Consider the following 24,737-nt stretch of genomic DNA (forward strand, 5'->3'; position numbering starts at 1 on the left):
GGACTAACATAAGGCACAATTTGAAAAGAAACAGTTATTCCTGCAGTCTGTGAAGGTAATTTTTATTGTCCACAATACAAACTTGAACAAGAGGTGGCCACTCTGCCCTTCGAGCCAGCTCCATCATTTATTAAGATCGTGGCTCATCTGATTTCAACCTCAACTCTACATTCCTGCATATCCATGATAATCTTTCATCCCTTTGATAATCAGGAATCTAAGTACATCTGTGTTAAAAATATTTACAGATTCTGCATCCACTGCCTTTTGAGGAAGGGGATTCCAAAGACTCTCAACCCTCTGAGAAAAAGAATTGCCTCATCTCTGTTGTAAATGGATGCCCCCTTATGTTTAAATAATGACATCTAGTTTTAGACTCTGACACAAAAGGAAACACGCTCCTGGCATCCACCAAACAAGACCCCTTAGGCTCGTTCATGGTTCAAATAAGTCACTTCTGACTCTTCTAAGATCCAGAGGATATAGACTCATTCTGTCTAGTTTTCCCCCATTAGGGAGTCTTCTCATTCCAGGTGTTAGTCGTGTAAACCTTCTCTGAACTGTTTCCAACATATTAACTCCATTCCTAAGTACAATGATCAGTATTGTACACAGTACATCAATGTGGTCTCACCACTGCTCTGTAAAACTGAAGCATAACCTCTCTTCTTGCATTCAGTTCCCCTCGCAATAAACTGCAGCACTCTATTAGCTTTCCTGAAATGGAGGTTCCAAACATTCTACTGGGTGTACTGTCACATCAGTTGTATTAAGAGGTATTTCTTAAAGTTTGCAGGAACCGTGGATGTTACCAAGTGTGGAGAACATCTTCAACATTGGTTGATTTGAGAAGACACAGAATGCACAAGAAGTATCACAATTCATACTTGGAAAACTTGCATGACATACAATCAAAACCCACTGGATGCCATGTTCTCAATTGTCTGGAACCAATTATGTTTGGAATTTTCTTTCTTGTTTTGTTTTGCCTTCACCAAAAAATACCCAAGGAATTTGGCAGAAGATTGAACAGCATGATCATCTTGCAGAATGGTGCTACAGGACTGAAAATGTCATGAATCACAGCATCTTATTCCATGTCTGATAGTTCCAAAGGAAAAGTCTCTAATTTCTACATTAGTCTTTCTTGTGGGGAAAATGTCTGCTGCAGATAATTTGACATTGTGTTTACATTTCAGGACAATTGTGTCAAGCCATAACTTGAATAAGCAACATAAAAAATGCAAAAGTTGAAATTTAATGTTAAAATAATCAATGACAACATTGACAAGAAAAGCTTAATTTGTTCTGAAGTGCATGCATCTAATTTCAGCCGAGACTTTGACAGCCGAGTCACAGCATACATTGGTTTACAGTAGTTTAGTGCTTACAAAGGAAGGGAAAGGTTCTAGAGTTTCTGCACTGTGCAATGACCCCAGAGTCTCAGTTGTAAATTCCAGTTCTGCCTGCAAAATCTAACATGAGTCTTTAGCAGTAGTTAGTGTCTTCTGAGACTGAACTGCTAAGAGATCCCATTTATCTAAAAGTTAAGATTTAAAAGAATCATATATTATCCATCGTCGTTGCAGCCAAATATGAAGTGAACACCTCATGAGAACCACAATAGTCAACAAGCTATGTTTCATGAGAATCCTTTCACAAACACTATCATGTGCTTTCCTCACTGAGCAAATCATGTAATTCTCCACAATTATCTGGGGGAAGGATAGGGGGTTGGGATGGAAGAAGTGAACAAGGAAACATGATGGAATGTGAAAATCTCAGTAACACGTACAATTAACTGAATAAATAGATAAACAGCACATACTGATTTTCTGCACAAGTCTGAGTTCACTCCTCAGATCTTCCTGAAAGAAGGGTGTCAAGGAGGATTTGTAGTGAAGAAGCTGTGGAGGGGTTCTTAATAAAATGTCTTGGAATCTGGCAAGTTTGATTTCTTCCTCTTCTTCATCTGACTCCCCTTCGAATTCATCATCCAGGGCTGAGGATAGAATAATACCATGTCAATTAATGATTATCACACTGTATTCTCCCAAATTCATCTTTCACCTTCAACCTTCCTTCCATCACCCTTACCCTGCCATCTATAACACTTCAACCACTAACCATCACGTGTGGGCAAGTCTATCAAGAACGGCCTGTATCCTCGATCCTCTTCCTGTCACCCCTGAAATTACCTCAGTTACATGCAACTCTCCCTTTAACCTGTCTCCAATCATGATTCCCTTTCCATCACACTTCAGATGCCTTCAATAGAGATTAACCTTCAATCTGTCATTTAGCTCCTTCTCTCTATCTCTTACAACTGTTCTTAGGGCCTTCACGTAGTGCTGTTTCTGGACAGTACTCAATGCAACAGCTCAGCCTCTTCTCCCATGAGGCAACAAAGCTCCTCCCACAGGAATAGAGCTCTTACCCATTCCAGATCTACTGGGAAGATTACCCGCCTGAAAGCATAAAGGTTCTTTAAGTTGTTTACTGCCAACTTAATTACAGATACAATTTTATCTTGTGACTATGCTTTTTTAATGACGATGCATGATAGGCTAATGCATTAAAAACAGGTTCTTATTGCTTATTATCAGGAATCAAGATCTACCTTGAATCCATCGCAAACCTGTTTTCTGATTTTCATCCTGCTTTCAGACAACTGTCCTTTTACTTCCCATACAATTAAGTATCCCTGTTCAATTCATTTCTTGCTCCCACAAGTTTCACTAGATTCTACTCTGGGTTGCAAAGGCAGAGCTTTGGCAGTGGGATTTCTTTCTAATATCTTAGCTGGGAATGGTGTATTTGGGGAATGGGGCTCAGTGGTTAGTACTGCTGCCTCACAACACTAGGGTCCCAGGTTCGATTCCAGCCTCGGGCGACTGTCTATGTGGAGTTTGCACGTTCTCCCCGTGTCTGCATGGGTTTTCTCTGGGTATTCCGGTTTCCTCCCACAGTCCAAAGATGTGCAGATCAGGTGAATTGGCTATGTTAAATTACCCATAGTTTTAGGTGCATTATTCAGAGGGAAATGGGTCTGGGTGGGTTACTCTTCGAAGGGTCGGTGTGGACTTGTTGGGCTGAAGAGCCTGTTTCCACACTGTAGGGAATCTAGTCTAATCTAATATATAATATGGTGAGAGTGCTGCAGTGTAGAGAAGCTCAAATAAAGAAAACAATTCCCCATATTGGAAACTTCTCTGATTTCCCAAATGCAGATCATGGGTATACTCCAGTCCATTGGGACAGACACACATCCATTTTAATTATAATAGAACAATCCAAAAAACTGAAGAAAATAAGTTGTGACTAACACAGCAAGAATTGTAATTTAAAAAAACCCCTTTGAATCCACTCATTATTATGTTAGGTTTACTCACAAATGGCCTGAGACAGAATATTTCAAAATATCTCACATATCCATTTTGAATGGTAAGGTCAATTTGAACTTTCAAATAACACTATCAGAACACTAGTCAATAGCTGGTGGTTGGAAAGTAAATCCATATTGTAAGACTGATCAGTTGCATGGCTTGAGGCACTTAACAATTAATTCTCTGAAATCACAGCTGAATGGTTTATACACTCTGTGCATTTGTTTGGTCATCTTTACTCACATGTACAGCTTTTCCTATCTGTGTCCAGTCTGTATCCACCTTGGCATGTACACTGATAGGACCCAAGAGTGTTTATACATAAATGGTCACAGCCGGCATTGTCTGCTGAGCACTCATCCACATCTAAAAGCAGAAATAAGGACATAAATATAACTAAGCATGGAATAAGATAATGTCATTTGATCCATGATGAGATGGATGTCTCCTTCTTTAGGGCAGATGCAATCGATTCCATCAAAGACTCCTATCCAGTAACACCTGGGCGAAAATGTCTATACAAATCCCCAAAGGTTGTCAAGAAAATAGCAGAATATTCATCCACAATAACTTAGTTGCTTATACTCCAATAACACACTTATGTCAATGGCACAGGAACCTGTGTTCCAAAGATCTTTTCAGTCTATTACGATGCCTACAAGCACCAGTCTCATTTACACCAGATAGAAGAGAGATTCTTTACATGGTTCCTCATCTGCCTTCTTTTCTGTGTAAGATGCTTTAGAAAAGGGAAGTGCATTGATTCTGTTAAAGGCAAAGCTTTTTGACAGGACTGATTTCCCCCTCTGCCTCTGTCGATACCTCAAATTCATCCTCAGCTGGGAAGACAAGCAACTAACTGTTCCGAGGCCTGGGCCTCTGTAACTCTTAACATTTTTACTATAAACAAAAGGCTGGTAGTAAGCCCAATGTGGCTTCAACTTCCAAACCCTTGCATTGGCAGAGTGGCATCTTCTGATCAGAGCATGTGCATCGCGAGGGTGATTAACAAATACTCGAAATGGTGCGGCATTTATAGTCATTTTGACTGCACAATCTGTGAGAGATGGCCAACTGTAAGAAGGTAATGGAGGTGGCGATGCGGGTGAGAAGGCTTCACAAACAGTGAAGTGCTGTTGTCCGACCTTGAAATAGAAATTACTGGCCCAGGCTAATCCCAAATGGAGCAGTTGCTTCTTTTGCTCGCAAATGACATTGCCTTTACATTTACATGTGTGTTCCTTGAGCCATCTAGAAGTCACATTGATATGATTCAGAGCCCCCTAAAAAAGTTTGAAATCTGAATAACTTAAACTGTGTGAAATGAGCAACTAGGTATAAACTGGTTTAGTTCTTACCAGTGTTCCAAATCTGTGCAAGGAGCTGATACAGGTCCTTCTGCTATAACGCACATTTTGTTAACACAAATTCGCTGTAACGCGATTGACAAACTGGGGACACTATTTCTACAGCTCGATCTTTTAAAACGTTTGATTGGTGTAACACGATTACATTGCCAACACTAATGCAGGGTTGCACAAGAATGCAACCATCGCATTACAGAAGAACTACTTGTACCTATCATGTAGCGAATTTATCAATCACAGAAATGACCACAAAATGGATAAAATGAAAGTGCCAGGTAACTATGAATGTAACAATGATATTTGGAGATTGCTACACAAATTTCAGTTTCTCCATCCTGGTAAGGCATTCGGGATTCTGTAAAGTAAATTTGCAGTGAAAGAAGTCTTAATTAGGCATTCACGCAATAGTTAGTGTTGTCTTTGGAATTTCCCTTCTTCCTCTTAAAGCATCCTGCTCATTTCATGCATGTCTTACGCAATACAACATCTCTGCATAATACAGATAGCCTGATCCCACACGGGTACTGTGGGATATTCCCTGTAAAATGCAATTCCAAGGTGCACAAAATACAAGTTGAATGCAGTACAAAGCACTTTTCAATTTTCCTTTCACCCTCACTATACCATCACAGCTGCATCCATCCATGTTCAGCCTGTATCCCGCTCGACAGCTGCATTCATAGCCTCCAGGATTATTATTACAGTCTTGTGCACAGCACGCCGTGTCAGTCTCACACTCATTAGAATCTGTAAGGAATAGAAATATTCGGAACTGTCAATGCCATAGCAACCTGAAATCAGTCTTCAGCAAGGCACGAGATACATCAACTCAATCATCAAACCTAGATAAGATTCATATGGGTTAATTCTACCATTAGATTTATTAATCAGACAATGTTGGGATCACTATCATGGTATCAGAAAACAGTGCTATCATGTTGTATTATGACTGCATCATGTATAGCATCAAGACTCATAGAAATCAAGTACAAAAGCCATTTGATTCAATCAATAACCCTTCTGTAAACAAATATTCAAATTAAAAACATTCCAGGACAAGGAGACGTTAGCATAAATGTCAAGGTGGGAATTAATTAGGATGCACTTTCTGACTCAAATGGAGATGAATAGATGGAATGACCTATCGGTTCTCCAAACTAGCAATCTTAGTCTTGGCTCTACCCTTGCACTACTTCCAGGACTCTGTTGACCTCAGAGACAGAATGAAAAGTAACAGAAAACTGTACAGCCTGACCAGAGTACTGTTCTAATCTTGAAACTGGAATGACTCTGCAGCATTCTCTAAGTTATATCAAAGCAAACTTTCATAAATGGCTGACTGATAAGGTTCACTCAATATAATGTTACACTTTTAATTTTACTCTGTTACACTGCTCTTTAATTGAGCTTTAGTTGTGTTAAAATTAGTAATTGAAAATCTAACTACAGGATATATTCATAATGCCTGGGTTTGACTTGAGATGTTTGGATATTGCCATACCAAGGCATGTGCGCCCATCGGAGTCCAGTAGGTATCCCTGATTACAAGAGCAGGAGGGCCCATTGGATGTGTGCTTGCAGAGATGAGTACAGCCTCCATTGTTCCTCTCACAGCTGTTCACGATCTCCATTTCAATACCTATCAAGCAAAAGATAAACTAAACATCAACCACTCAGAATCATGGTCTCAAAAGTCAAAGAGGGTTCCATTGTAATTCTGACAGAGCCCTGGGTGGAGATGTGGTCACAACAGGTATCTGGCACTTCTATGAGTTTCTGATCTGAATTGCAAGAGCTGAAACGTATATCTGCCCTAACAGTACAAATAATGGGCAGGATCCACAGTCAGAGATAGAGATTTCCTAAGCTGGGAGTTCACATATTCTACATCAACAGTCAGATCTTGGGAGTTATGTGATAATCAGTATGCCGACTGAGATGAGACAAACAACATTCAGAAGATAATTCCTGGGTTCCAGATTCGACAAATAGCCTGAACATCCCAAGAAATAAAGGCAAAAATTTGAGCAAGTGAAATGGGATCAACTCTTTAGTTCAGGAGCTGATTTTGACATTCAGAAGTATTCAGTGGCTGCAATTTCAGCAGCGATAATAAAAATGGATAAAGCTAAAAATACTCAGCTGGCTTGGCAGCATCTATGGAAAAAACAAAGTTAACTTTGGTCGCATTTCATCAGACAGGCTGAATATTTCCAGCATTTCCTATTTTTATTTCAGATTTCCAATATCTCCATTCTACTTTTGTTCATTCTTACAGTGACGATATTTCAAATATACTTCAGTGGCTATGATAACGTAAGAGATGCTAAACAAATGGATATTCTTCATTTTCTTTACCTGTCTGCTGTGCTACCTGACGTATGTAGTTGATCTTGATTTTTTTTGAGAGAGAAAAACATTAAAACTCTGAATCATGCTGTGAGTTATGGTTTAAAACTTCACTACCAATTACCATCACTGTTGTTAATGGCATGGAGAAAATGACCTTGACAAGATATCTAACCTGGTGAACACCTTGTTGATTAAATATGTCAGCTTGATGATAGTACTTACGGTAACACTGCTTCCCGTCAGCACCAAGCTCAAATCCAGGGTTACAGACACAGCTGAATGATCCCAGAATATTGACACATTGATGAGCACACATTGCAATTCCTGTGGTACATTCATTAATGTCTACAAAGAAAAGGTGGCCATTAACTGAGAAAACAGTAAATCACTCATCAAGCAGAACAATAAAGTCCTTCACAGTTAGCAACAGGGAGAGAGAGAGAGCAACAGGAAAATGATACACTGGTGATGATTAAACAGCCTTTCAGGTCATTGCATATACCACAACTCCATTCCACATGTGGTGTTGGCATACTAAATAATCACTTTATCTTTTCCAACTAAAAATATTTACAATAGCGCTGGTTGATACTCACAACCCTCCAATGACCCCAATCACAGAACATCATGTACAATGACTCTTGTGCTGTGTCCACTGCACAGCTGCCTCCTGGTAGAAGCAATGTTTACTCAATGAGGTAGGTGTTAAGGACACTAAACACACTTGAAATCTGAGATGGTCACGTTCCAGGAAAGGATAAAATAATAATGTGGTGATGTGCAATGGGATGGAGTTTAAACTCCTGCTGAAATGGACCAGTGGGGATTGAGTAGGACATTAAAAATTTGTAACAGACAGCGATTTATGGCATTAGTGTAGGAGTTCTTCTGAAATAACAGTATGCCCATTGTTTATTAGGAACCCACTCACTCCAAATAGTTCACTGGGCCAGTAACCTCTAACTCTATGTTTGAGGACAGCAGGCATGCTGACACAGGGATTTCGAATAAATACTGCTATTTATTGGGTTTAATTGGGTGCTTGAGTCCTTCCTGGTGCTTGCATATTCTGCCATTAGAACCAATACCAAGCAAAATGTTGCTGGATTTTCTAAAATCAATCACTGTGAAAAAGACGCATCTCAAAATAACCTCTTCCCAGCAGACGATATAACGAAACTGAAAAATTTACAATGGAGGTATTGCCAATTGTAGAAACATTTGATGTGATTTATTGTTTTCACATGTAACAAAATACAGTGAGAGATATTATTTTACACGCTAACCAGGCAAACCGTACCTTACCTAAGTCCTTCAGGGTAATACAGCAGAATATAATGTTACAGCTGCAGAGAAGGTGCAGAGAAAGATCAACTCCAGAATATGAGAGGTTCATTCATAAGTCTGACAACAGCAGGAAATAAGCTGTCCCTGAATCCTTTGGTATGCATTTTTAAACGTTTGTATCTTCTATAGAAGAGGGTAGAAGACAGTATACAAAAATGAAGTTACTGGAAAAGCTCAGCAGATCTAGTAGCATTTGTGAAGAAAAATCAGAGTTAACATTTCAGATCCTGTGACCCTTCCTCAGAAGACAATGTAACTGGGGTGGGAGGAGTCTTTGATTATGTTGCAAACATGCAATCAGAGTAGTTAACTCGAGCACAACTCAACAAATTTCTGATGAGCTGGATGCATACTGGAAGCTGTCTGGATTCTTGTAGAGGTCTATTCCAAGTGAGCTGTATTCCATGACACTACAGTGCAGCTTGTTACTACACAGAAGTATTCAACAAATATTTCCCAAAACTATATTCAATCCAATGCTCTTGTAGTGCAGTGGTAATGTCCCTATCTCTGGGCCAGGAGACTTGGGTTCAAGTGCCACCTGCTCCAGAGTTGTATAGTAATGTGCCTGAACAAGTTGATGAGAAAATATCTGCACTTTATCCTGAAGGTTCTGTAAATGTATTGTACAGTCTGGTTAGCTCAGCGTGGTTATAGCTAATAATATCAAGGTCATGGGTTCAATCACCACGATGCTGTCTTAAAATTGAATTCTTGTCCCACTTGTGGTAAAATGGTGATGTCCCTACCCTTTTAAGTCCCACCTGCTCCAGAGGTGGGTAATGACATCTCTGAACAGGTTAATTAGAAAAATACGTTTAAAAAAAAATTAAACGACTTCAGAGCATCCTCTGGACCCTCTTTGGATTGAAATGTCTGTTCTAGTCTGCCACAGTCATGTGACCTCTACCATGTGGCATTCACCCAGTGGGCAGACATCTTAAGCTTCACTTCAATAAAGTCCTAATGTTAAGAGTGTGTGCAACACAAACGTGGTGTCAGAAAATGTATTGAGGTGAGTGGAGAGCTGAAACAAAAAGTACAACTGCAGAACTGTGAGCTGCCACTGAAAATGAAAAATTGTACATCACAGAAGACGTCACTTAAAAGAAAATGGCTGCAGCCTTTCCCGACCAGCTCCTGTTAAAATTACTGGGAATATGATCAAAACTGGGAATTTTTCCATAGTGTAGCAGTTTTTCCCTACAAGCTTTTGTTCAAATTTCTGGGAGTAGGAATGACAACTGGGAATGTTTTCATAGTGTAGTTACTCAATGGCTACGGACTTGTTGAGCAAATCAGAACAAGTATGAGTCACTGCACTTTTATCATTGTTGGGAAGAAACTGTTTTGAAATATATTCCAATCTAAATCACTCCAAAGAGCAGAAAAAACACAGGTGAAATTTAAAAATTTTTAAAGGCAAGTTTTGAGCAAAGGAAATGTTACAAATGAATGGTATTTGAGTATTACCAGGTAACAATATGAAAAGGAGTCCATTAGTCAATGCATAATTTCATTAACATAGCTTGCAGACACAATTAAGGAGTGAGCTAATTTGGGACAGGATTGTATGACAGATAAGGGATCCAACAGTGAAAGCATGTCTATTAAGAGAAGGCAAACTTATGTTGAGGAGAGCAATTGACTTATGCAGAAGAGATGAGGTTGTAAAGTATGGAGCTGGAGGATATTCATGCAGAATAGACCAGGCCTTGCATTGTGCTGACAGACACTTCAGGCACACAGGACTGGATAATCACAGACAAATGGCAGGATGCCAGAACTGCAAAAGACATCATGCAAAAGAGAAGGAGGCATGTCCAGCATGGAGTAACCGGTGTTTGCACTTCAAAAACTGAATCACTTTTGCGTAAACTGCATGTCTAAAAAGAAGCACCACAACCACAAACAGATGGTCACTGGACAAGCAGTACTGAAGATTCTGATGAAGACAACATGCATGCTCAATCAGATCAATAGGTGAGACATGGTTTGTGACTGTTGAATGAGGACTGCAAAAGAAGGGCATCAGGCCCATGTAAAACTGTTGTGTCATGCAACATAGTGGTCTTGCCAGAAGTGACTCAAAGTGGCAATCCAAAAATGAAGCTCTTGAAAGTAAAGGCTAAATACCTGAGCCAAGAGGACAGTTTATTCAGTAAGCCCAAAGCAAAAACACAAATAAAGATCTGGGGTTCAGAGCAAATGCTACTCATCACAGGCAAAGCAACTCTAAAAGTGAATTGTAGGGTATCACTGCACACAAAACCATTGGCCATGAAATGCATCCTAGATGAGTAAAAAAATGTATTCTTAGGGTTACTATGTTTTCCTGGAGATTATCATCATGAAGGGGATGACCAATTCAGCATCTGCTGAGCGAAATTCTAGCTACCCAAAGGCCTAGAAAATGAGGGAGTAAACAAGAAAGTGACAACTCCTGTAAAATGAATTAGCAGCATGGCAGCAGTGAAATAATCTGAAAAGCTGAGACTATATAATAACCTAATAAGTCTAAATAAAGCCCTGTAGATACCTCACTATCCCATGACAACCATTGATGGAATTTTACCACAACTTGCAAAGGCAAAAGTTTTCATCACCCTCGGTGAGAAGGATGGTTACTGGCAAGTAAAGCTGCATGAGCACAGAAGCTTTCTAACTACATTCTGTGCCCCTTTGGGAGATACTGATGGCTACCCATGTTGTTTACCCTTTCCACTGATCCAGAACAACAGAATACAAATATCATGAGATAGTTAGCGATCTTGCTGAAGTGAAAGCTATAATGGATGATCTGTTAATTGATGAATGTACAGCCATAATGAAAGAAGCTGTTGCTGACCACAATTACAATTTACCATGACTGCTCGACAGAGCTTATAATGTGAGCCTGACACTCAACAAGAAAATAATAATTTAAAGATGCTCAAAGCCAAGTACATGTGCCACGCACTGAAAGGTTGAGAGCTCTAACAAAAATACAGCTACTAGAGTGTGAACAATTATGACAACTCACAGCCAAGAACATACAATGCTATTGGGAACATGAAGTAGCAGCATTCACTCAAAAACAAGCAAGTAGTGATGGCAACAGCAGTGTTGAATTGCTCCACTGTAATTGATGAATTTCCCCTTCAGTATGACATGACTTGAACCAACCCTAATGCAGCAAAGCCATCCAATTGCATTCAGCAGCATTTGGCAAACTAATACAACCGAAGGCAAACAAATCACCAAAACCTGATGGCTAGCATTTAAGAAAAGTGGCTGCAGAGAGAGTGTGGAGATCTTAGTGGAGACATTTTGAAGTTGCAAATCATGCATCTGCATACCAATCCACAGCTTAGAGTGAACACTGGTCATGCGATCTCCAACATGTGGCACATGACCTGGAGACAGACATCTTGTGCTTCATTTCATAAAGTCCTTATATTGAACATCTGTTGTAATGTGCACTCAAAACAAACACCATTTCCCAATTCGAGATGATGTAAACCCTCTTCAAAGAATCTATCTTTCAAGTTGAATTAGTCAAGTAAACTGAGTAGTTTCACTTATCGAACAGGAAGTAAAGTTTTTAACTCTCTGTTATCAATTGAGGCAATGAATAAGTGCAAAGAATTCTGTGGGATGCATTTCCAAATAACAGTGTACTACGAAAGGAAACAGTATTGCTGATTTGTGGAGTCAGCAGTGTTTGGCCATTTTGAAAAACACCCTTTCATTGCACCAGGCTAAACTCAAGAATCAATGGCCAATTTATATCATTAGCTGTCCAATGTATGTTTGGACCAACTCCCTGTCATTCCACTTTTAACTGTTTTCTAGCTGTATCATCATCCAGAATTTCACTTAAACCTCATCAAAATGTTCAGGTGTGTGAGGACACAGAAGTATTTCTGGCGCAGCAACCATTAACACATCTAAATATTGAGGGAGTACAATAATGAGCGATGCACTGAATTCAGTTAACACAGTAGTGCAAGCACAATGGGCTAAAATAAAGAATACAAGTGGCAGTTTAAACTTTTTTGTGTCATTTTGTGAATCAGAAAATGATAAGGAAAGATTTTGTTTTGCACTGAGAATGTTTCACTTGCCCATATACAGGGTGGTGTTGGTTATTACTGGAAAAATGGAAGTTCCCATTTAAACAGCAAGATAATGATTTGAAATCCTCATCATTTTAGTTGTCAAAATGTTAATTCATAACTATTTCAGTGAAAGATAGCTGGTATTAGTCTTTGGTGACCTCAACGTGGAAACAAAGAATATGACTGGATTGAACACATGAGGGGGAGCTGGGATATACACAGGCTGCTGTTTGAATCAATCACACTCAAGAAATCAAGTAATTTCCTCACCTTCACAGCTTTTTCCATTCGACATTAGCTGATATCCAGGATTACATTCACATTGTGCAATTCCAGCTTCACTATGGCACGTGTGACCACACCCACCATTCCTCTCACTGCAAGGATCTTTCACTGATGAGAACAAACCAGACATAAATAAACTCAGAGCACTTCACTTGGTGTGCTGTAGTGCAACTCTTTGTTAACAGACAGTGCGTACACTGGAGAGTCCACATCCGTGCACACTAAAGCATTCTCCTTAATTTTACCATAAGGCTACCTGCTGTAGATTACAATGCAATGTTTTTTTTCTATTTTTGGAAAGGGCTATAATGTTAATTCAGCACAGTTTCTTTTAAATTTTTGATTGAATTACAGTTCTGTCAACTTTGTTTTTCTCACCAGCCATTTTGAAAATAATATGTTTTCAGCATGTGGGTAACACCAGCAAAGCTAGTATTTATTGCTTATTAGTAACAATTCTGAGAAGAAGGCATTGGATCTTTATCTTTGACCACCGTAGCCCTTATAGTAATCTTTCTTCCAAGATTGCACTGTATAGGGAATTTACAAACTGACCATTAGCATTGAAGAGAAAGTGAGGACTGCAGATTAGATTTTTTTGATTAGATTAGATTACATTACAGTGTGGAAACAGGCCCTTCGGCCCAACAAGTCCACACCGACCCACCGAAGCGCAACCCACCCATTCCCCTACATTTACCCCTTTATCTAACACTGCGGGCAATTTAGCATGGCCAATTCACCTGACCTGCACATCTTTGGACTGTGGGAGGAAACCCACGCAGAAATGGGGAGAATGTGCAAACTCCACACAGTCAGTCAATGCTGGAGATCAGAGGTGAAAATGTGTTGCTGGAAAAGCGCAGCAGGTCAGGCAGCATCCAAGGAACAGGAGAATCGACGTTTCGGGCATAAGCCCTTCTTCAGGAATCCTGAAGGAAGTAACTTCACTGACCCATAACTTGTCCACAATGTTTGAGGCATAAGTCAGAACTGTCAGGCTGAATGTTGTCCAGATCTTATTGTATATGGGCATAGTTTGTTTCAATAGTTGAGAAGCATTGAACATTATGCAGTTATCAGTATCTATCATCAGCTTTAAAAATCACACAACACCGCATTATAGTCCAACAGGTTTAATTGGAAGCACACTAGCTTTCGGAGCGACGCTCCTTCATCAGGTGATTCATCAGGTGAGCATCGCTCCAAAAGCTGTGTGCTTCCAATTAAACCTGTTGGACTATAACCTGGTGTTGTGTGATTTTTAACTTTGTACACCCCAGTCCAACACCGACATCTCCAAATCATATCATCAGCTTTGACTTTCTGATGAAGGGATGGTCATTATGAAGCCGCTGATGATGGTTGGGCCAAGGACACTCCCATGAAGAATTCCAGCAGAGATGTCCTGATATTGAGATGAGTGGACAACAAGCTTCCTTCATACTACTCATGATTCTAACCACTGGAGCACTTTCGTTCCAATTCCAACTGACTTTCTTTTTTTCCCTCAGGCTCTTTGATACCACAATTGGCCAAGTGCTAATTTGATGTCAAGAGTAGGCTCTCTCATCTGTGTTGCAGACAGACCTGCAGGAGTGTAGTTCTGTTAAATAAAGCAGAACTCCAGTCTTATACTCCAGTAATGTTAAAGATGCCTGGAAATCCCAGACCATACTCTATAAGTGACTGTGCTCCTAGATCACTTCTTAGGGCTTTGGTGTAAATGTGAGATGAAAACCTGAAAAATATACAAGTCTGTCAGGCATCTGCTCCAATCTGGCAAGTTCAAAGTTTAACTAGAACAGCAAAGGCTGCTTAGTGTGCAATATGATCAGGAAAGTTGGCTGTCTTTAACATATACTAAATGCTTAATTGGAGAGAGATTTCAATGTGCTTTCCAATTTAAAAATTGCTCCTGGGAGAGCTGAAAATCACTTTTGAAAGTAAGGTGAGGACACAGTGGCAATTGAGAATGCTCAATCAAACTTATAGGAATGCTGCAATTAATACTCAATACTCTTATGTACTACTGGCAAAGATTTGTTCACATTAGAGTCGAGAATCATATAACATAGAAGAGCCCTTCTGCCCATCGAGTCTGCAATCTACTGAGAGTTTACTCACTAATTTGTAGGTTTTCTGGGTCATTTCAGGATAGGTAGTGTGTTGGATGCTGTGGTTTGGACCTCAAATAGATTAGATTCTATTAAAGCAGCAATAAAGAAGATGGAGGGACCTGGAGAGCAGCAAAGGGATGCAGTTCACAAGAGATTAGATTACATTGGATTACAGTGTGGAAACAGGCCCTTCGGCCCAACAAGTCCACACCGAACCGCCGAAGCGTAACCCACCCATACCCCTACATTTACCCCTTACCTAACACGACGGACAATTTAGCATGGCCAATTCACCTAACCTGCACATCTTTGGACTGTGGGAGGAAACCGGAGGAAACCCACGCAGACACGGGAAGAACGTGCAAACTCCACACAGTCAGTTGCCTGAGGCGGGAATTGAACCCGGGTCTCTGGCGCTGTGAGGCAGCAGTGCTAACCACTGTGCCAACGTGCCGCCCACCAACTCACAACACAGATGTTACTCAGAACACAGAGTCTTACAGGCAGAAGATGAGTTTGCTTGACCTATCTGATCAGCAGAGTTTTGGAGGCTTCACATTGTCACATAGTTACTCATGGGTATTTGCAGCCTTTTAGATGACGACTTGCTGCCTGGTGGACCTTGAGCCTATGGCTTTACCAGCTGCTGCCAAAGGTACCATTGCCTTCAACTGTTTCCGCCTCTGGATTCTTCCAAAGTTCCTTCACAGGCCCGTTCATGATCTCACAATTGGCAGCTCAAGGCACCTGATTGGTGGGTCAATTTCACCTAACATGAGCTTTGCCTGTGATGATGCCAGGAGAAAGTGAGGACTGCAGATGCTGGAGATCAGAGTCGAGAGTGTGGTGCTGGAAAAACACAGCCTGTCAGGCAGCATCTGAGGAGCAGGAGAATCAACGTTTCGGGCATGAACCTTTCGTCAGGAATGATGATGCCAGTCAAAATGAGCAGTAATTAAAGTTCGGCTGCTGTTCCAAAGGTGAGAACATACTGTGGTTGACCACGCATATAATGCAATCCAGCTTCCACAGATCATCTAGAAATATTAATGAATGACCAGGACTTACACTCTATCAATATGAGCTGGTGTACAACTATATAATGATAATTCGAAAGAAGTCCACACAATTGAAAGCTGGCTTGTGACCACCAGAAGTGTGGCTGAACAAGCCACTGCAGGTTGATGATGTATTTCAGACAAATCTGGAGGTACCATTGACAAAAACTAGTCAGGGTGCATTGACTGGTCACGGGGCACTGTGGTTTGCATAACATAGTGCAGCAAGAGAAATTTGGAAAGTTAGAAGGAGCATGCTACAGAGTCAAGATCTGAGAATTCGGAGGAGGAGCAAGTCATGAGAGCCATGCACCACCAGCCACTGGTGTCAATTCCTTGGATGCCTTTATAATTCTAGGCTCACTTAAGTTTTATTAGTGAACTGACATCAGAAGAACATATTATAACTTCTCTTCCCTCCCACACATTGCACTGACACAAAGACCCCCTCACAACAACCATCCACCAAAGATAGACAGAGTTTTAATCAGTGAGGGAATCAAGGGTTATGGGGAAAAGGCATGGAAGTGGACTTGAGCAATATAAGGTCAGCCATGATCTCGATACATGGTGAAACACATTTAATGATCTGAACAGCCTACTTCTGCCCTTATATCTTATGGTCTTGGGCACAGCACTCATTTGTCCTGTCAGTTCATCATCCTTTACTTCAAACAAGTTCAGATGGTAACACGCCACCCAGCAACGAAGAATGGGCATTATGGGAAATGGCTCAAAAAAAGCAAAATGTGAGTGACTGATAAACATTTCTCATTCACCCAAGAGCAGCTATAAAGCTTTCTTCTTTTGTGTTTCCAGTTGGTACATCGTCCAATTCCAAGAAATTCAGCAAAGGTAGAGACCTACTGCTCAGACCCACATCTCTGCTCTGAATGCCATGATGCACTTAGCCAACATCCTCTTGGAATTTGAGTCTATGAGGGCTCTACTGTAGACCACAACCCCTGCACCTATGTAGAAGTACACTCAACTATCAAGAAAGAGACAATAAAATGACTGATGCTGATTTGGTCCTGAGAGTGTAGTGGATGAGAAGTGAGAATGTTTGAGTGGAATTCACACAGTTCCGAGTGCCCATTAGTCATTGTCCTACTTATGGGTAAGTTGCAATTCAATGCCCTGCTCAACAACACTTTGGAGCTGAAGAACTGTGAGGCTAAGACAAGTTATCAAGTTTATCCATCAAACTTATCAAGTTTAAAATGTCAGATGTGATGGTATCCAGAGTCTGCACAGTCATATTCAAGGTCTGCATGAACTCAAGCATTTGCTGTTCCACAGAGTTGGCCACTCTATCCATGCACAATGACACTCTTATCCATTTTATTGATGGCCCTGAGGGTATAACCTCTATGATGCACAGACGCTGTGAATCGAGTTGTCACTCTTCAAACTTCTTTAGGTTTGGATTAAACAGATCAATCAGTTATTCTTCCATTCAGCCCAAGGGGGATTAATAATTGTGAGAAACTGAATTTTAAAAAACTCATTAATTGCTAAACAGAGTTAGGCTCGGTTAGTACAATAAACACGGATATAGTATGCCATTTGCTAAGCATTAAAACTTTTAACAGAAATAATTTTATAATGTTCAAAGGTTCAGAAAAGGACAAAAGCTCCCTTTCCTCACAGCCTCCACCTTGAAATTTGATAACATTGTAGAATTCCGGCACTCCTTCACAAACCCCACTAATTTTACGTACTACAATTGTCCCTGCTTTGTACTATAAGTGCTCAGTAATGAAAGAGTGTTTGGTAGTGTAAAACGCGTAGCTTACATTCACAGTGCTTTCCATCTCTCATCAGCTGGTAGTTCGGTTGACAAAGGCATTGGTAATGGTTTTCACTGATCTGCACACACTCATGCTCACAGCCACCATTGTTCATCGAACAGGAGTTGACAGCTGATTTCAAAATAGAAGACACAAATTAAGATTTAGAATCCTGTTCTTTTGTAATCACATTAGTACCACTTTCCTCTGGTCCCTATTGATGATTAGTGGAGAGCAGCTGTAGATGATTCGATCATTAATGATTTAACTCCTCATATATTCATGCTCAGGTCATTTATAATACACAGCCAAACTCCAGCCATAAGTCCCACCATTTGCAGAGTCTATAGACCAGAAATAAGAAAAATCAGCTACTACTGTGTGTGGTCAGGACCTTCTAATTGTTATCTGAACATTGCAGCCAAGAGGATTGCGATTCTCCTGGGCTCAAAGGAACGACCCAGGAACCACTTTTCTGGCCACTCCAAGTGTGTTCTCAAACAGGAAATGATATGAGAAGATCAGCAATGTCCCTTCAAAATGAACTGTCATGATCTACACTTACTACAAATAGAAGCTATCAGCACAAATTCCATTTCATGACACAAGGGAAGGCAGAGATTCAGTATCAGAGATCAGTACCTTTCCCCTGTGCATGCATTCTTCAAATATATGCATTTCAGAATGCAAGAGTTAGGAAAATCAGTCCTATCGACTCCCCCACCCCAAAACTCTGAGACCATGCAAATGACAGCTGAACGTTTTTTAAAGAAACCAATTAAAATAATTAAGAATACAGAATCAGGATGTAGGACACCTCAATTTAAGATATAAAGAGGTCAAAGTATAAGTACCACATAGAAGATGAGTACTGAAAGTCATTGGAACTGTCTGTATAATTAATGCTCCCAATTCAATGCAGACAACAGTGATCCTACTAATCACAGCATCTCCTAACCTCTAAGTTCATCTGAATGTTATTCATCTTTCCGAAGACTTTAACATTCACTCAAAGTGGTCACGCTAAGGTGCGATTAAGCAGAAACAGCATCAAATAACAACAGTTTAACTTTAATGCCAGCGTTGCCTTTAATAAGTCTGTGACCTTTTAGCTTCAAAGTGCTGCTTGTTTAATGATGTGGAAAATATCCAGGATTTTTTTTCTCCCTGAGGTAAAGTTCCTTTTTCGTTCACTCCCCAATTCGCTTCAAAAGAGCAAAGTTGGTAAATGTTTTGCAGCAAACACATTTCCAGCCTGCTGTGTAAGAGAATGGGATGGCTTCACTGCATCTTGCAGCTGCCATTCAAATTAACACTTATCCATCAAAATCTGAGATAGAGATCAAAGCATTGGCAATTTAGCGCAAAAAAACACAAAAAAGGGGGCTGAAAGGCAAGGAAAACAGGACTGCTCAGTTATGGTTTACAGCCTTGAGGTTGGAATGTCTAAACCTCATGTCCTGTATAGGCTCAGTGAGGATTATTAAAAATTCCCAAGGCAGTGGTGATTGAGCTTGACTATGGCATACAATGTCGCTTAGGTTTTCCAACCTGAGTGCTAATGGCATCCTATTAAAAATGAATGTGCTGCTTTTGATGGCATGGTATAAAACATTACAACTGTCACATCATTATTTAAAAAAAACAATTGGCATGTTATGGCCTTGCAAAACTCAACCAAAACATTTGATGCCTGTATGGAAATAGTACACACAAAGAGTATAATGCAATTGTGTAAAACATTTGCCAAGGAACTCTGCTTGGAATTTCTACCTTTACAAGTTTGATAGCTGCCTGCACTGTCAGGATATAGACAGAACATTATTATGTTGCCTTCCTGATTAAACTGTCCAAAATGTAACATGCTGTGACCAAGCAGCATGTTACAAAACACTGATGGTGTGTAAATTGGGACTATCCAATAAGAGATGGAGAAAGATTAGGGTAGTCTGGAGTGGAATAAAGACGGTTTGAAATTCAAAAGAGTGAATTTACCAGGTGGCTAAAGATACTTTCTTACTTTTACCTGAGGCATTCAGGAAAAGGAATAAAAATTGTGTTACAAAGTATAAGGAGTCACTAGTATTGAAAGAGGTTCGCAGTAATAAGAGATCACTCAGCTGACAGTGTATAATAAAAAAAATTGCTGTGCTTGACAGTGGTAATTAGTGAATACGTTCCTACAGAAATGGATTGAAGAATAGCCTCATTCATTTATATCCTTGACCATTTTGCACTTATCTGTCGAAGTGGTTTAATCATGTTACCCTCTGACCTTTTTCAAAAGCATCTCTTTTGTACATCTCCCAATACCTTTTGTATCTGTAGACTGCAAAAAGCAACAAGTTTTATTTTTATTTTTACCTTGTTATTCTGTGATGGAAGCACTCCTTTACCTATCAGCTCTTCTCCTTACCCTGACCTCATACACCAACTGATGAAGCTAACCTCTATCAATGCAGTTCAGAGCCAATAGAGGCAAAACAATCCAGGTGCTCAGTTCACAATGCAGAGCAGTGGCAGTTTAGCATGATGTGAAAGCGTACCATCCAAGTTCAAATAGCACATCCAAATAACAGAGGGCTCCCAATTTACAAATGTCCAATTTACGAATGCAATCTTATACAGTGACATAATTTGAAAGACTTGATGTATGAAATTTCCTGTACTGATGAATGGCTCCGTTATGCTGTCCTGCACTGGGTTCCAACTTGCTGACAAATCGACTTGCAAACAGACTCCAGTTTGGAATCCTTTCCCAATCCAGGAATGCCTGCACACTCAGCTGAGAAAACAGCTTGGTATTTCTGCAACTACATCTACAGCACAATGCGCCAGGCAGCTCTGCGATGCAGAACCTAGTTTTTACATTTTGCCATATTGTGTATTTAAATACATAGATTTGATTACTGAAGAGGAAGGAATGACAGAAGGGCAAATCAATTAAAGACGCTCTATATACCTTCCCAAAAATTAAAATCATTCTTCCATTATCTCTTCATGACCTTCTCCAGTCCCACAACCCTTTGAGAGCTCTATACGTATCTATTTCTGATGTATAATGTCAACAGCCTTGGTTCAATTTTAATTCAGACTGAGATTCACATGGGGCCTATCTCCTCACCCTTCTATTCTGGCATGTATTCATGGTTTGGTGAATAATCACCACACACCTTCCCTTGGGTAGAGAACTCAAGAGGGAGAACATATACAGTGTTGTCCATTAGGTACCAGCTCAATGGTAATCCAATGGCACACCACGAATAAATAAAGAAATAAAGGCAAAATCAAAACTGAAGAATAAGAACTACATTAAGTATATAGCCAGCTAAGAACAGGATGGCCAAGGGGTAATTTTAAAAATGAATATTTTTTAAAAAGTTTTAAACTACAATATATAAGAATTAATAAATAGTAAATAATTCCACAGAGAGATAAATAACCAATAAAGGGATACAAATACTGCTACTACAGGATTTGCATCATTAACAGCAAAAAATGGCATAAAAACTGGAGAGCTACTAAACGATTATCAAGAAATAGACTAGACAAGACTATAAATTGTGATGATACTGTGACTTTAAGAGGTGTATTTTGTCCCTTTTTTAATGAGGAAAGGTTGAGACACAGGCAATGAGCCATCTGCTGAAAGCCATTAATAAACAGCTTGTAAGCTTTTGGCATTTCTTAAAAAAATGGAACGACAGAAATAACCTGAATGGATGGGATCAATCTCCCACAGAGCCAGAAATTTTAGTTTTAGCTTTCTGCAGTTGCTGGGGTCTTGAAGCTGAATGTGGAAGCTTTTATTCCTCTCTCTGTTACAGTTAAAACCTGGGATTCTCCTGCTGCTTCTAGAATTGCACATGAGACAATCTATTCTGGCCTTTGCCAAGGGTGTGTTTATGTGATGTTACTATGTTGGAATTGCTAATTTGTGGTAAATAATATATGTTAAACATTTTGAAAGAGTTAAAATTAAGTCAATTCTTCTGTTATATTTTATTTTGTTGATATTTTAACTGTAGTGTAAAAATAAAATGTGTTTTGCTTTAAGTTGATAGTTTGACCAATCAGATTGCATCTGGAACACAACGTCCTACACTTAGCTTTAAAATAAGAAAAAGTTCAGGTCTAGACTACCTTCTTAACATATTTTGAGGGGTTTGGTCTGGTTCATAACAAGAAGATCAAAAAACCTGTACAGACGTTCCAGATAAAAATGGGTAGTGGACTGATGATCAATAAGGTGACCTAACTCAGGACAGGAACAAAATCTCTAGGTCTGGATGGATTGTATCCAAATATATTAAAATAATTTAAAGTAACAGAGCTACCACTATGGTTGCACAAACAATTGTTGAGAAAGGCAATAATGCCAAGAACTGGCTGTCAGCTAATTTGATTTCAATATACAAAAAGAGAGATAGAAAAACTCCAGCTTCGCTATCTCAATGAAGCATTCTCTGATTAAATGTGGCATGGCTTAGATATATGCTTGTAAAGTGCCCTTCATATCACATTTTGCCTCATGAGCAATCTGAATACGAAATATTGAATATATCAAAATGTATGGTGGCTCAGTAGTTAGCACTGTTGCCTCACAGTGCCAGGGACCCAAGTTCGAATCCAGCCTTAAGCTACTGTCTGTGTGGAGTTTGCACATTCTGCGTGGGTTTCCTCCGGGTGCTCCGGTTTCCTCCCACAATCCAAAAGATATGCAGGTCAGGTGAACTGGCCATGCTAAATTGCCCATAGTGTTAGGTGCATTAGTCAGGGGGAAATGAATCTGAAAGAGTTAGTCTTCAGAGGGTCGGTGTGGACTTGTTGGCTTGTTTCCACACTGTAGGGAATCTAATCTGATCCACTCTGAATAGACCTCATTTATTAAATTTTAAATCATTTCTTCTTACAAGGAGAGTCAAAGTGAAAGCAGAAGCGAAAACATTTTTTTGAACTGCACTTTCTCAAGATAGTAATGCATAGCAAAAAGGTCATCAAATTCAATGGGCTCTGAAACTTCATGAATAGAGGGAGGAATATTCAATGTGATTGCTCAGATTTATAGAAAACGGGTCAGCAGGTCACATAATACATGCTTACCATACTTGTGTGTGTAAACTTACTGATGCATGTGCGACCATCTGCATGGATCTTGTACCCATGCTCGCATTCGCAGTAAAAGGACCCATGGGTATTGACACAACTTTGTTGGCAGCCTCCATTGACCACAGAGCATTCATCAATGTCTGCACAGCAATAGAGAAGTAAACATTCAGGCTTGGGTGAAACAGAGCATAATAATATTGAGAGAAAAGAACACTGGTATATTAAATGTAAAACACACCATTGAATAATTAATCGGTAACCATTCCTGATGATACATCAGCAGTCTGTGCCAAGAATACTAAAACGTTTCCTGCAAAATTGAGATGCTGTGGCTGATCCGAGAAGGGAAACATTGGATGAATGGTAGCTGTACTCACATTGTCCTTGGCATCACCAAGCTGCTACCCAGAGCTCTTGGAAGAATTCAACAGCTTTCCCCACTGTCAGGGAATGATGTAGCCCACAGTAGGATCTAAAGTAAAACATTCCTTCAAGCCGTGTTGGGCCAATTTAAATATGGCATTCCAATGTGCAGTCATCCCTATTTAAAGTGTCCTCATCATACTAGATACACAATACAAAGACAAGAGTCAGGAATGAATAGCATAAGAAATATATAATGGACGGAAGATACCATGAAGGGTGGTGCCTATATTGTGGAGGTGATCGAGTACTTGAGAAGAACTGACTTGCATTAAAGAATTGAGGAGCTTTCTGCATCTAATACAGTCTTGCTTCAATGTAGGAGATACAATCACAGAATCATAGAGATGTACAGCACAGAAACAGACCTTTCCGTCCAATTCATCCATGCCCCACCAGGTATCCTAATTAAATCTAGTCCCATTTGCCAACGATTGGTCCATATCTAATCCTTTCCTATTCATGTAATCATGCAGATGCCTTTTAAATTTTGTAATTGTACCAGCCTTCACCACTTTCACTGGCAGCTCATTCCTCTGCACACCACTCTCAGCATGGAAAAGTTGTCCCTTTGGTCCATTTTATATTGTTTCCCTCTCACCTTAAATCTATGCTCTCTAGTTTTGGACTCTCCGACCTGGGAAAAAGACCTTGGCTATTCAGCCTATCCATGCCTCTCATGTTTTTATAAATCTCTATAAGGTCGCCCCTCAGCCTTAGATGCTCCAGAGAAAACAGCCTCTCCCTAAAGCACAAACCCTGCACCCCGGCAACATCCTTGTAAATCTTTTCTGCACCTTTCAAGTTTTACAACATCTTTCCTTCCACAGGGAGATGGGAATTGAATGGAGTATTCCAAAAGTGGCCAAGCAAATGTCCTGTACAACCACAACATGACATCTTAACTCCTATCCTGTGAATAACGGGCATCACATCCAAAGTTGGATACTGCACAGATTATTACGGTTAGGCACATGTGAAAGCAGTTTGAGCATGCACCATGTTGTCAGAGAATCTATTCTATATTTTGGGCTTATAGATACACAATTCTACGGCATCATAGTAAAAAGAGTGATGGCTACTTCCAGTTGACATTGTCATAAAATAGAGCTAACAGCAAAAATCTGGATTAAAAAATGTTTTGCTGGGAAAACTGAAATTTCACACTGATGCAACTTTTGTATTGTAGCTCACTTGAGCGAGGAAATAAATAATAAATTCAGTAACAACTCAAGTTGTGAACAACTAAATCTATTTGACAGCTGCAGAATCAATGCCAAAATGCAAAGGAAAAGCAATTCCAGCCAGAAATAGCAGGGAGCTCAAAGTATCAAACCATGGAAGCTGCTGACTCCAGTCAATAGTTAGATTGAGAGTGCAGGGACAGAAGCTCCAAA

General features: G+C 39.9%; 1 protein-coding gene across 1 annotated transcript in view; it reads right to left on the minus strand.

The window, feature by feature from the left end:
- Positions 1-24,737, minus strand: part of LOC122556083 (uncharacterized) — a 303,614-nt gene that overhangs the window by 65,631 nt on the left and 213,246 nt on the right. Inside the window, exons 6-13 of the mRNA XM_043702517.2 lie at positions 22,935-23,057; positions 17,815-17,940; positions 12,823-12,945; positions 7,328-7,450; positions 6,255-6,392; positions 5,378-5,500; positions 3,630-3,752; positions 1,829-2,002 (exon numbers count right to left, since the gene is read on the minus strand). Of these exons, the coding sequence (XP_043558452.2) occupies positions 1,829-2,002; positions 3,630-3,752; positions 5,378-5,500; positions 6,255-6,392; positions 7,328-7,450; positions 12,823-12,945; positions 17,815-17,940; positions 22,935-23,057 (1,053 nt within the window). The remainder of the gene's footprint in view (positions 1-1,828; positions 2,003-3,629; positions 3,753-5,377; positions 5,501-6,254; positions 6,393-7,327; positions 7,451-12,822; positions 12,946-17,814; positions 17,941-22,934; positions 23,058-24,737) is intronic.

The sequence above is a fragment of the Chiloscyllium plagiosum genome, unplaced genomic scaffold (assembly GCF_037043375.1).
Source record: "Chiloscyllium plagiosum isolate Xiang-an unplaced genomic scaffold, Cpla_swu_hap1 HiC_scaffold_13, whole genome shotgun sequence".
NCBI classification, from domain to species: domain Eukaryota; kingdom Metazoa; phylum Chordata; class Chondrichthyes; order Orectolobiformes; family Hemiscylliidae; genus Chiloscyllium; species Chiloscyllium plagiosum.